This window comes from Python bivittatus, unplaced genomic scaffold (assembly GCF_059951505.1).
Source record: "Python bivittatus isolate LINGU-HERP-01145 unplaced genomic scaffold, Pbiv_v1 ctg000610_np1212, whole genome shotgun sequence".
Classification (NCBI taxonomy): domain Eukaryota; kingdom Metazoa; phylum Chordata; class Lepidosauria; order Squamata; family Pythonidae; genus Python; species Python bivittatus.
This window is the reverse complement of record NW_028277088.1, coordinates 53058166-53072079: the sequence shown is the minus strand read 5'-3', so window position 1 is coordinate 53072079 and position 13914 is coordinate 53058166. Positions and strand designations below refer to the sequence as shown.

The 13914-nt window shown below is 38.8% G+C and overlaps 2 protein-coding genes across 4 annotated transcripts in view; one reads left to right on the top strand and one right to left on the bottom strand.

Moving 5' to 3' along the window:
* Positions 1-13914, top strand: part of LANCL2 (LanC like glutathione S-transferase 2) — a 32772-nt gene that overhangs the window by 15618 nt on the left and 3240 nt on the right. Inside the window, exons 8-9 of one of the 3 annotated variants that reach the window (XM_088150025.1) lie at positions 1157-1229; positions 9727-9774. In XM_088150025.1, the coding sequence (XP_088006151.1) occupies positions 1157-1229; positions 9727-9746 (93 nt within the window). In that variant the 3' untranslated portion in view covers positions 9747-9774. Of the gene's footprint in view, positions 1-1156; positions 1230-3520; positions 7883-9726; positions 9775-13914 lie in introns of those variants that run through there. The other 2 variants (XM_007423433.4, XM_088150024.1) reach the window with 2 other exon arrangements.
* Positions 8038-13914, bottom strand: part of VOPP1 (VOPP1 WW domain binding protein) — a 48006-nt gene continuing 42129 nt past the window's right edge. Inside the window, exon 5 of the mRNA XM_007423432.3 lies at positions 8038-12956. Coding sequence (XP_007423494.1) covers positions 12775-12956 — 182 coding nt within the window. The 3' untranslated portion in view covers positions 8038-12774. The remainder of the gene's footprint in view (positions 12957-13914) is intronic.

The window sequence follows — 13914 nt, the reverse complement described above, 5'->3', positions numbered from 1 at the left end:
TTTAGGCCTTCCAATTGTATTAAATGAAGAATGAATTTGCCCTCTGCTAGAATGATTTGCCACCCAAAAGAAAGAAAAAGGGATAGCGAGGGAAGCAGATGTATGCCAGGATCCATATTTATTATAATTACTGAAACCAACAGGAAAATCTTGTATGCAGAGTTGCAGTGTGGACTGCTTGGGATCAGAGTCAGGTATTGTGGAGTCGTTGGGGTTCTCTGAGCCTGGTTGGAACCAAACTCAGAGAACCCCAAGGACCCCACAATGCAACCCTGAGCTACATACATTCTCCTCTAGAGTTAGATATCTAGCCAGCCAGCCATGTTCCCTTCCAAAGTGCTCCATTTCATTTCCCAGCTGCACTCTTGGTTTTGCCCATTCTTCCCCCCACCCAAGTATTCAGTCTGTATTTTGTGACTGCTGGCTAGATCCCTGAACTGCTTGTGTTCATCCCAGCCCAGTTGCTTTTTCTCTTGAAGGCCTTTAGCTTTCTGGAAATCCTGGGATTCTCCAAACCTCCTGCTACCTGCTTGCTGTGACTGGATTTTTGTTATATAAATATCTTGAAAAAGTATATTTCTTGTACATAGGCAAGCACAGGAATCCTTATTTGCAAACCTAAAGATGCTGCTAGTTGGTTGGCTTGGCTTGTTTAAATGCAAGAGTCTGCCACAGAATCCAGGGCCCTGGTTGGCAATTGGTAATAGAGGCTGTGGAGAACCACAACTGATTTTCCTTCCTGATAGAAGACGTTTGAATAAGGATAACTAAATATATTAGGTATTTACCTTATTTATTCAGTCATTATAGTGGAGGCATGTGGAATTAAGCAGCAACAATCTGCACGATGATGATGACGATAGTGCAATTGATTTTTATTACCAGTTTGAACTTAACTGAATGATGGTCCAAACTAGGGGTAGCCCTTGTCTTCTGACAGCTCAGCAGTTGAATTTCTGAATTATGACCTGGGGGTTGCTGGTTGCTCACTAGAGCTCCTCATATAAACTGCTGATCCTTTCTCCTTGGAGCTGATACTAACAGAGATTAACATCACTATGTAAACTGTGATCAGTGCAGAGTTACATATTTATTTATGTATAATGGTTGGCAAGATACTTACTAATTCTCCCACTTATTTGTCACATTTCCTCAGTTTGCTGAGTGGTGTCTAGACTATGGTGCGCATGGATGCCGTATTCCTGACCGCCCCTACTCATTGTTTGAAGGTAAGAGCTTGTTTTCTTGAATTCTGAATTCAGTAAGCACACATTTGCATCACAGGACTGTAAAGCTACAGGCTTAGATATATATGACTTTCCAGTAAACTGAGTTGGGCTACAACCAAAATACTTTTATCTGCCAAGCTCTGAATAATTTTACAAAATTAATGTTGGACCTGTTCTGACCTCAACAGAAATGTTATGACCCTAATCCTATTTTTCAAATTCAAACCACTTTACGCAGCTCTGTTTTAAGGCCCTCCTTGTTTATCTTCCAGTTTTTTTCACCATTCTTAAGAGTTTTCAGTAGTTAAGGCAGGATGGATATATTGGTAGAATCTATGTTTGTGAATAAGCTCTATATGTTCTCTGTGACTTTCTTTCTCTATGAGATTTATCTAACAGCCTTAGAGCATTGGTTTGATATTACAAAATGCATATGAAGACTTAGATATAGGATACTAGAATGCTTAAATAGAGAGTTGCATTCCAGATGTCTTTGGCATATAACTCCCAGAATTCCATGCCATGCTGGCTGGAAATTTGCCAAGCTTTAATCCAAAATTTTTGGAAGACAGCAGGTTGAAAAATGTTGTCTTCAGTTCTGGGGGCAATTTTTCCAGCTTCGTAGATCCTGATGAGTAGAAAATCATTGAAATAGGTGGTTGTGTACTTAACCATGTTTGCCCTCTCCATTACACGGCAACTCTCACTGACATTAACAAGGCTTAAGTGAGTCATGGTGTTTTCAAAGACTCCATCTTGTCCAGATTACTCAGAAGTAAATTAAAATTCAGAGAGACCACTAGCACAAATCTCTCCCTTCTCAGAAATAAGTCTCATTGAGTTCAGTGGCACTTTCTCCCAAGGACATTTGTGCAGGTGTGGCCCCTAATCCCAGATAAATCTATGCTATCATAAATAATTTATTCTAGATTGTATCCTTTGGATGCAGACTATCCTGAAGCCTATTTTTTCCATAGGAAACACATTCCCAGGATGAATTACAGCCACTGCAAGGTCCATAGGACCGCAGTGGCTTTCCCCTGCCTATCAACAAGCTGCTGCATTTTGCACCGACCACATTTTCCAGGAGTTCTTCAAAGGCAGCCCCATGTGCAACACTTAGCACTAGCCATGTGAGAGTAAGGGCTAGTGAATTGCTGGCACCATGGCCTCCAGCTTCAGGTAGGGACACCACCAAAAGTAGGCAAAAGCCCCCATGGCCATGGCCTCCACCCACCCTTCCTGAAGCAGCTGTGAGTCCTCAGATTGCAGACTTGCTTTTTCTAGAGGTTGCCATCCCATCCAGAATTAAAACCAGAGCTGATAGAGAGCCTTTCCAACAAACAATACTCCATTTTGCTTGAGTTCAGCTTAAGCTATTTCGTTCATTCCCTATTCCAGCAGTCTCCAGACGTTGGGTCATGATGTCAACAGCACTTCTGACTTGGCTCAGGCTGGAATTATATAACTGCATATCATCAGCAGGAGATGATGCCTCCCCCCAGACTGACAGATGATCTTTTTTGGTGGTTTAATGTAGATGTTAAAAAGTAGAGTGAAAATGACCAAACCCTGGTTACCCTACAAGGGAATATCCATTAGGCTGACCTGTCCTAGCTACCACTCAGGATAAAGCAAAACCATTATAGAATAGTGACTTCATCTTTCAACACTCCCAGATATCCAGAAGGGTATTGTGAATGGTACTGAATTCTGTTGAGAGGACTAGGAGGACCTTGAGGGAGCACTCTCCCTCCATCATTCAGATCCCAGCATACATCATACACCAGAGCAACCAATGCTGTTCCCACCCCAGGTCTTGGACTGAATCCTGACTGAAAGGAGTTCAGACAATCCACTTCCCAATCCACTCTAATTTATTAGCCTAATTTATTTCAGGAAGGGCTCTTGTGGGGATTCCCATGCAATTCTTAATCAGCATAAGACTGCAGTGGGCAAGTTGTGAGTTGATTTTTTTACAGCCGTAAGATTCTTCCAAGATTGCACCACCAAATTTGGGCAGTGTAACTTCCTCTTTTTTTAGAGCAAAAAATATGTACTAAGATACTAGTAGACATTATGCTTCCATGGGAGGGAAATTGGTGCCCCCTGTGGCCTTTGGTCCTCTCTCCAAATTGTGTCCTCTTAATAAAAGGAGATTGTTGGTCCTAGGTAGGTTTGCACGGAACTAGTCCAGTCCTTTCCTGAAACATTTGCCTGCATGCCCCTGGTTAAGGTCATGAACGAAGATGCCAGATTTCCTTTTGCTTTTGTCTACTTCCAAACTTCAGGCATGGCAGGAGCTATCCACTTCCTCTCTGACATCTTGGTTCCTGAACAGTCCCGCTTCCCAGCATTTGAGCTTAGTCCTCAAAGGAAAGAAAACAAAGAGGAGAGGAACAGCTAAATGGGAGACGAAGCTGGAGCCAGAAGCAACAAGACTGCCGAGTGCCTAAAGTATAGTGGAGCAACGTTGGAGTCCAAGCAGCGAGATGCAGGAAAACTTTCTTGGCTGTCCTTCAAAGGACTGCATTTGTCATTAGCGCATGAGAGAGAATTCCATACCTTGATGTTTCCTTACACGAGATACCTTTAACAGGGCAAAGAGCAAATTTCAGTTTGTTGGGACGTTTCTTGTTTGGCTTTCACAGTTGCCTCTTCAGGTCTTTCGAGCGTTTGCATGTTTCTCGGTGTTGTCTGTAAGTGTGATTCCCCCACCCTTGTTTGTGGCAAAGCTGAAAAGCATTCTGTAACATCCAGTCCTGTTGTTTTTCTGTGCATGGCTGTACTAACAACACAATTCTCTTTCTGCAGCTGGAAAGTACATGGTCACAAACTCCTTTTATTGCAGGGAGGGATAACATATATGCTGGGTTGCTTCTTTGTGCAGCTGGACCATGATCATAACTCCCAGTTTATGAAGAAAAACTACCCCTTTGGTGGTGTTGCACATGCAGTATTTGATTATTGTGGTTGGCAGACAACAGAAGCCACAGAGACAAAGAGCCACAGAAAACAAAATGGCTTGTTGTGATTTGGTTTCTCAGTGGAACCCAAGTAATCTGTTCTGATTAAGAAGGCAATGATAGCTCCCCTGCGAGCTTTGGTTGTCCTAGTTTTGTCGTTTCATCCTTTGAAACTTCATATTTTCTTTGCATTCTTCCATTCGAGAGCTACATATTCAGTAGGTCACTCATTCAGAACTTTCTCAATAAATGTTTACTCTTCATATTTACTGTTTCACATCTTCTAAAAGAATCTGAATAAAATAAGTTTTGTGTACCATTTGGGGTGAAAGGGTTAGTGTTAAAACTAACCCAAAACTGTCCAGTCACTGAAGATAAACCCCACTCTTAGAATGGATATTTAAAAGTTGTTGTACCAAATTGCTCTGATTTTGTGATGGCTATTGTATTGTTTCTAGGGTAACATGAAAGGGCAGTTTCACAGTCAGTGGAACCTTTTCTTAAGGAGGGATGGTGGGTTTGTGAAGGGAAAACTGGTTGCCACAATGTTTTGCTGTTCAAATGGTTTTTCAAAAAATATAAATACATTTAGCAAAATATACAACTGTTTTGAACAATTATGTTCAATCTGTCCATTTGCAAAAAAAGCAAAGTAAGTGAGCGATTCCAAAGTTTCTCTGGAAGTCTCTTACACAAGTGGGAAGTGATCTTTCACTGTTTCTTGATAGCATCATGTTATGGATGTATTACTGTGCTCATTCCATAGGTGTCTTTACCTTAAGGAAATTTGGAACATGTCATCTTAATATCAAGAGAAATCCTACATTGGCCTTCCCTAACCTGATGTCCTTCATGCCAGCTGTGTTTTCCAGGAGTTGTAGTTTCAATTAGTCTGCACTGCACTGGGTTGAAGAAGATTTACTAAATAATTTTACTCATAACAGACAGCTCAAATTTTATAACCTGATCCTCTACATATATTACCTGGAACTGAGAATAGTTCTTGAGTAAGTGCTTAGAATTTTTAGACCTCTTTGGAGGAGCGATTCTGTAAGAAAAATATATTGAGAGATTTTTATTTTTTTTTAATCAGGAAGGCTAAGCTACCTTTTGAAAATGCTGTAGGCTTTTATAGTGACCATGTTGTGTAGACATGACCTTGTTTTAAAATGTTTGTCATTTGCTTCTAAATGAATTTACAGGAAAATAGCATTCCCCCATCTAAATTTACTAAATTAGCTTCTTACTAGTAAATTTAAGAGAGTTATCAATCCCAAAACTAGTCAGACTGTTGATTTTAATATAGTCAGTATTATAGAAGCCTCTGAACTAAGACAATTTGCCTTACAGCTGCTTCCAAAGCATGCAGTGAATCATCAGTTGTTAACTGAATGCAGGAGTAGTGTAAAAAATTATCACAGAAACTACCGAATTTCCCTGCAGGCAGCATGTGGAACTGCACCATGGTTTTCTGCACACCTTTAGTTTTGATCAAGCCATCCTTTTATATGCAGATTTCAACACATACGCGGCCTGAGTCAAAGAAGCCAAGTCCTGCCTGTCAGCTGTCTTGAGGTGGAAAGACAAACGTGAACTGAGGGAGAAAGCCAGTGGATCAGGGACATTCAGGGTGCCTATGTGTGATTATGGCTGAGAGGTAGACAAAGGTTTCCAGTGTTTGTGGGCACGTTAGGGAAATTATAGCAAACCAAAGGGGAAAACTGACCTTGGCTAAGAGGACACAAATGGGCTGCTCCACATCTGCCCTATGTAGGCACGTAGATTGTGTATTCATTATTCAAAGGCTTCTTTTCTGGTCAGATTATATTTTAATATTGGCCATTACATACATGGGACTGCATTGTTGGCTTCTTGGTCCTCAGTAAGGGAATTAATGTTATGTCTAGGGCTAATTGCATGAGAACGACAAGAGAAATGAGAAATACCCCCCTCCAAATTTCATTTAAAAGTAACTGACTTGGCACTTATTTTGCATGACATAGCTGGTAAACTGCTGCTTTGCAGAGATAGCTAAGCATTGATGACAGGATTCTAGCTGTTCTGAGCCACATCAGGTTTCCCACTGATTTGTACTGAAATCTCACTACTAGCTGGCCCTCTTGCTTACGTGCTGTTAATTGAACAATAATTCATTCCTGTCCATGGTTGAATTATGGAATATGTGGGTTGGTTTTTGTGAGTGGGATAGTTGTCATTGTCTGGACTGAGAGTGAAAAAGATGATGTGCGGCCATACCCCACCCAATCTCTGAGAATGGATGCCGTTATTTAGATATGACAGAAACCCAGACAAAGAGCTGTGATATAGAAGGTCTCTCTTCTTGCTTGGGGAGCCAGCTTGCAAGATCCTTTTAACGTGCCTGCCCCAGAGGAGTGCTCTTCCTTGCATCACTTACGTGGGAGCTGACAGCTAGTTCAAAGAGGCCCATCGATGTTTAGAAAGCTGAGATGGAGGCAAAATATTAATGAAGGCCCCATTTGGGACAAAGCTTTGTTACTTTGCTTAGCCATCATTCCAGACGATTAGAATTTGGCTAATTAGCTCGGAAGTACAAGGAATGGAAGACTATTCTAGGAAGAAATTATTATTTGGGGCTGAAAGCAAGCTGTGTGTGTTCACTTCAGCACAAAGCACTGTCATTGGAATCTCAGTTGGCAATACTCTATAATTCTATATTCCTTTCAAATTTCCCTAGACTTTATTAGATGCATCTTATGTTCTCTCTTTCAGCTTTATCAAGTATAAATGCACTTGCATCCAGTTTTAACAATGGGTGTGTGTGTGTGTCACTAAACACAACTGAGATTGCCCCTTCCATGGGAAAATTCCTGGTGGTTCTCTTAAATGCTATATCACATTGATTCTATTTAATTGGTCTATTCTTCCATAAAATTGATCTCTTTAACAGGTACCTGAGATGAGTAACTGTGGCTCCGCCCACTGTCACTTTCTCAAGGTTCAGAATTGTTTAAAGGTGGGGCTACATAAATGGAGGCTTCCTCACACAAGGGTCAGAATTGTTTTTTACCTTGCTGTCCTTCATAGGTGTTTTATTGTGTGGGTGATCAGAAAGCACATGAAGTTATAATTTGTGTAACCAATAGAAGAGAATATATGTAGCTCAGGGTTGAACTGTGGAGTCCTTGGGTTCTCTGAGCTTGGATGTTTTCTTGCAGACGTTTCATTACCTTGGTAGGTGACATCTTCAGTGCACCGAAGAAGTTACCTAGCCAGGTAATGAAACATCTGCAAGAAAACAACCAAACTCAGAGAACCCCAAGGACTCCACAATTTGTGTAAGGCTGTTCAGATTAGTAAGCTTGACCATGGATGAGCAGTCAGAGTGCTGTGCATCCCTCAGCTCACTTTTACTTATTTACAGAGGAAAGATAACCTCCAACGCTTTAACAATACTATGAAAAAGTTTTATTAAATACAAGAACAAAACAAAATGGATTTGAAGAAAGCATGCAAAGCAGGAATTAAAATAACTACAACTTTAATGATGTTTTTGTTTCTTTTCCAATCGCATACCAGAACTTCTCACTAGAACAGCAGCTTAACTTTATTATAAGATGTGGTATGATCCACCAATAATAAAAACATAAGAAAGAAACCTCAGGAAAAAAAAATACTTCACATTAAATTTTAATGTACAGCATAAGATTTGATTGTAAAAATGAGTCCTAGCCAATATTAAAAGGAAATATAACAGTTTTCAAGACACGCTGAATAGTATAAAACTTTGAATAATATCTACCTGCTAACACTATAGATTCAACACACCAACAGAGGAACTCCTGATTTATCAGTTAACTTATGCAGCTTTGAAGCTATGCTATTTTTTAAAATATATACAATCATTTTGTGCAGTGAGACAAGTTTGACCAGATTATAAACCAAACGGAACCAATCTGTTTTAAAACAAAGACCAACTTGTGCTACAATTAGCTCTTGAATTATGGAGCAAAGGTAGGTGGGCACTTAATTAACTCTCATAAACCCAACCCCTAGATTCCTCCCAAATTTCAAGTATGATCCTTAAGAATGATTTAAGTCTTCTAAAAATTTCTGCTAAAGGAACAGTGACAAATGGTAGAGTTTTGGAGTAAAGAATGGAGAGGCTATAATTCAAGCAATGTCAGCTCTGTAATAAATCACTTTCTCTCTCACCAAAATCAGTTCAACCTTTGATGTTGCCCAGTTTTGTTATCAATCAATAGTGGTTATTGTGCTTCATGTATTTTGATGATGTGGTAGTTCTATCTCACGCAGTTCACACATATTTGCAACCAAAATAAACTCATCATGTAACAGCCAACCATTGATGAATATGCAGGTGGACTGATCCTATCTTATTACTGTACTGATGGACCAGCAATTGCATAAATAGTATGTATGAAACCATGATAGATTTGATTTATGCCTCTCAATTCATTCAACCCTAAGTATTATATTTTACCATAATATAATTATATTATGGTAAACCTGGATTGTAAGTCTCCAGTGAAATACATTACTACTGTATTTCTGGCTACCACAATGCATGACCATTATTCTAACTCTGCAAAGTATATTGGCCTGAGCCAAGCACCCTCAAAGTATTAGAGCAGATGTTTCCTCTGGAGGGGTTGGCACACCACTGCAAACTTTTCCTATATGCAGTGAAGTGTGTATGTACCCATATTCAACAGCCAGAAAAAGCCTTTGAAGGTACCACAGTCATCCTTCCAGAGGACATAGCTGCTTTAACACTTCAAAGAGAGATGCTTTTCTTATGCCCACTGTGCTTTGTGAAATGTCCTTTTTAATTGCTTTGCTCAGCTTAATAATTGGGGTAAAGTTCTGCAAGTCTTTGCCCACAGCTTACTGATTTCTGGGGAGCAACAGGGAGGGTGTTCTTTATAACAAGCTAAATTATCTCAGGTTGCACCTTATCCATATGTTTAGCCTTTGGAACTGGTCTCAACTATTCTGGCATTGTAATATTTTTCACTGAATGCTAACTGTCTCAACATTTTAATGCAGAGAAATTAAGTATGTCAAGAAGGGATTAAACCTTATTGACATGTTCATTTCTATGTGGAGGGATTTTTTCCCATGAGATCCCATCCCTACCTGCGGTCAGAACAAACAGCCTACCATTTACTTCTGAACTGACCTTTAGCCATGTACAATAGAATGATATGAGCTGGGTCACTTTCTACAAAAGGACGGCCTACGTTTTATTACTTTCTACACGTTTTTAGAAAATTAAAGATAGTTTTCATGGTATCTTTCCATCCCTAAAAAACTTCTCTATAAGTAATACAGCATTGGAATGATTTTAGAAGTACACAATCATTCAAGTAGAATAGAAAATTATTAATGTGCACACAGTATTTATCGTAAGGTCTCTAGTCTTTTTTCCTAACCTTGAATTCTCAAACCAAATAGCAGTCTTGCGGTTACACCTTCTAAGTTACTCTTTTGAATCATGTATGTAATTATAACTTTGATATTTCTTATAGAATTCCAGGAGCAAACCTAGAATGAATGGTGCATACAATGAAAAATTATACAACTGCAGATTCTGAACATTAGAACCACATTTCATAGCTTCAATTTAGTTGTTGCTTCCTGAACAGAGAACTCTTATTTAACATTGAGAAACTCTGGAGCCTGATGAATGGATGCTGATCTGGTAAAGGAAAAAGGCTCAACGTGTGCTCTTTTCTCCACTTGACGTTCTCAGGACTTAATTTTGCAGGAGAATGCCTAAAGTTCCCATTAATTCAAATTATATTGATGACGTTTGACAGCTTGTGGTTTGGTACTTATTCTTACACCAGTGAATTTCAGAAAGAATTTGAAGTTTTATTCTGCAGCAAAGACTCTGCAACAATAACAGTTGCTTTCTCAAAGAATATTGAAAATCTATACAAAACAATATTATTTCTCTCAAGAACTGTGACCTGAACTGAAACTTTTTTTGTTTTTTGGCTTGCACACCGACTTCATACCTTCCTAGGTATTCAGTAGTTGTTACTTTCATACATTCAATTCTATGGAACAAGTATTTTCACTGTAACTTCTCAACTACTATCTCTATTTCATCATGAATGAAGGTTCCGCAGGCTGAACGTTGTGCTGTGCTATGTTTTCAGATACCCTCAAGTTGGTATTATGTTATGTTATTATATTATCTTTGGTCCCGCCAAAGTTTCTAACTTAGAACAGCAGGTGTCCATTGTAATTAAAACTGAGAAAGATATTCAGGGAATAGCACATAAAACAGCTATTTCAGATTAAAGGCTTAAGCTAAGATGTGTAGTTCAAAAGATGTTCAAAAGATCAGTTTGACTACATCTGAAACTGAACAATGAAACTGGGTCTTTATTTCAGCCCAGTTTAAATACTCAAGAAATGCTATCAAACTAAACTTAAAATTCATGAAGTGCAAATGATCTAGAATTTAATAATTTACTGCACTTGACTCAGAAGCAAGACACTGAAGTTGAATAGCAATAACTTCTTTCTTACTATCTTTAAGAATTATAGCCTTAGGGCAACTTCATACATTACAGAAGGCAAGCTAGAATAAGCCAATCCAGCAATCTTGCTTCTTGAAAAAAATGCCCATATATGTTTGCATTACAAGTTTGACGCAAATCCTTTACATATTGTACACAAACATTTAAAATAGTTTAGGTATATGTCTAAAAATGGAATGCATAAAGAGTTGCTCACTTTTTTCAAAATATATTCATTTGAACAATACACAATAAGTAGAAGTGACATGTACCGATTCAAGGTACTGAATGAATTAAAAGCAAAGTCTGGTTTGAATACTGCCTCCAAAGGTTTCCATGCTCTGAAATGGAGATGCCTCTCAAGTACCCCTGCAGATCCCACAGATTGCCTAAAGATTTTCCACTTCCTTCAAGACTGGGAAGCCCAATATTATGGGTGGATGAATGGATGGATGGATACAGTACCCAGTCACATAAACATCTAGGCACATCATAGTGTCATCTGGTTTTCTCCCTCGCTCTGAACACTACTCTTCTCCCTGTTGTACATCACAGTCACACACTGAAAAGTCAAAGACTAGGGAGTGGAGAAAAAGAGGAGAATCTACTGCTACCTAGCTTCCCAGTTTAGCTACAGATGCTTAACTAAAGGAAAACCAGTTCAGATACATCCTGGTAACCTTGGGACGGTTTCATTTATTCTTCAGTAAAAACAGATCAAGGAGCTGAGCTCACAGATGTCAGTAATGCCAGTCATGGCAGCCAAATACAGGACATTTCTAACAAGCAAAAAATATGGAGGACCGAGACTCATACTTTTGATGGCGCAATGAGATTTATACCTGTGAGTTTCTATAATCTCCTTAATTTCTACACGATGTGTTTATCATATCCTGAAGAACCTGCAATCACTCCTCAGTACCTGACAAATCTCAGATTTCTATAAGATTTTCATTCTGAATAAATAACTCAGCACATGGGGGCGGGGGGAAACCAGGGAAAAGTCACCTGGAAGTAAGGCTACCATGTCAAAAAAGAGTATGCAACTGAAAACAAAATGCAGAAAAGGCATACTAAAGTCTAGTCTAAGGGTCAATTCTCATATTCTGTATATAAAAGCAAAACTGAGTTCATAATCAGGCCACTGTAACCAGCCAGGACTCCTTATTGAGTTCTCCTGTTTGAGATGCATCTCTCACACCCAGCTTATTAGGGGTACCTATAAAAACAACATATGCCAAAACAGAATTATACCAAGCTCCCCTGAATCAATACAAAACACTTCAAACTTTTTCTTTACATAAGCAATATTTTTTAGACCTTAAAGGTTTTTTGTTACCCTAACTTGGCAAATTACTGTTGACCAATAGTATCTTCCTTTCCACACCAAATCAGCAGTTTGCTGTGACATCCGGGCTGCCAGAAGGATAATGCATTTTCTTATTTTTGGCAGCCCACCTTCCACAAACTGTCAGTATAGAAGATTTTGTAATCTTCTTCCATCCAATGTTGGCGCTAGTGAAACAAAGGGATTTTATTCTGACATGGAAAGGGTTTCCACATGTCGTATCACAGTTCTTCCAGGTTTCCTTCATCTACTCTTTTTCTATTGCTCCAAGTTTTATTAACAAGTACATCTGCTTCAACTAATTCAGATGTTTTCAATCCACTGCCATCTCTTTCTCTCTTTTCGTCTAGAAAATAATACAATCTCTTTCTGGACTTCTAAATTGGTGGACAGAGTTTGGATACTGTGCCTCAAAAATGTGTTACATTATGCATTGAAATCACAAAGATAATAAATTAAAAAGGTCAGCAAAGGGAATTTAAATATAGGTTTTGGGAAGGGGGGAAAGCACACAAAGATTTTCTTCTCATTTTGAATATGTCAAAAGATGTTTTATCCTGTGCTGAAAATCCATCACTATTGTCCAAATTATTGTAGCTTGAACAACAGTAAAGGACGGCAGAGCTCTGACAAGTCTTCAGCTCAGCTCATGATTCATCTCCTTTCTGACCAAGTCCCTGTTGGTTGCAATGAGGAGACTATGTGGAAGATTTTACGGCCTGCTCATATGGTGGGGGTGGGGTGTTGCAGTAAGAAGGTGGAGGGGGATAAACTGGGTTCATTTGTGGAGACTTAGGTTGGACATGGTAACTCATGGCCATGGGGTTCATCATAGTTCCTTCTGGATCTGCATAATAGGCCATTCCTGGCTGCTGGGTTCCTGAAAAAGAGACACAATATCAGGAATTGATTACTGTTACCATGTCTGAACAAGAAACTCTGGATGATCTTCAAGCTATTCACAAGGCTTGTTATATCGTATAGTTTAGAGAAAGTTAAATATAAAAAACTACCACGTCAAGAAGATCAGATTTCTGCAACCTGAAATAAATAAGAGAAATTTTTAGAGGACTGGCATTTTAAAAGTAATGTGTAATATCCACACACACACACAAAGTAATATCCACAAAACACTGGTAACCCTCAAATAAAGTGAGTGCTTCCCGATGAAGCTTTTATTGTACAATCCCCATGCTATGCTCCCAGATCTTATTGGGACAGTATAATCCTCTCATATTTTCATACTGTTTCTCCTATAAAGTCCTACTAAAAAAGGGAGGAATGCTACAAAAAGATGGAATAGATCCACCATACCTTTTGACAGGTGGTGTTCAGAGACACCTATCTGAAAGTACTTATCATCCTATATAATGTGATGTGATGACTCCCTTCAAGTCATTGGAGGTATCAATTCACACCCCCCCACACACACACCCAATGATTTACTGATGTTCATGTAATTCTGAATTACAACCCAGAGATCTGGAATCTGTTCAGTGGATAACGTAACTGGAACCTGATAGTTCTGGCAGTTTATTCTCCAACACTGGAAAGATAAGTAATGTATGGACAAAAGAAGTAATTATGTTTGAATTTGCATACTGTACTGTATATTGTTATACTGTATATGCTTAAAGAGCACTTCTTGTTCAGAGTCTGGTCTCTTCAATTATCTTTTTGTCTAGTACATATATACTATTAAACTCTATTTAAATGTCCTTTCTTTCTCTCTGTTCAAATTGTTTTTACACTGATTAAAAGAAAACTTATGTCAATTATATGTATTCAACAAAATACAATGAAGCACCTTAAAATGTGAATGACTGCAAGGAGAGAAA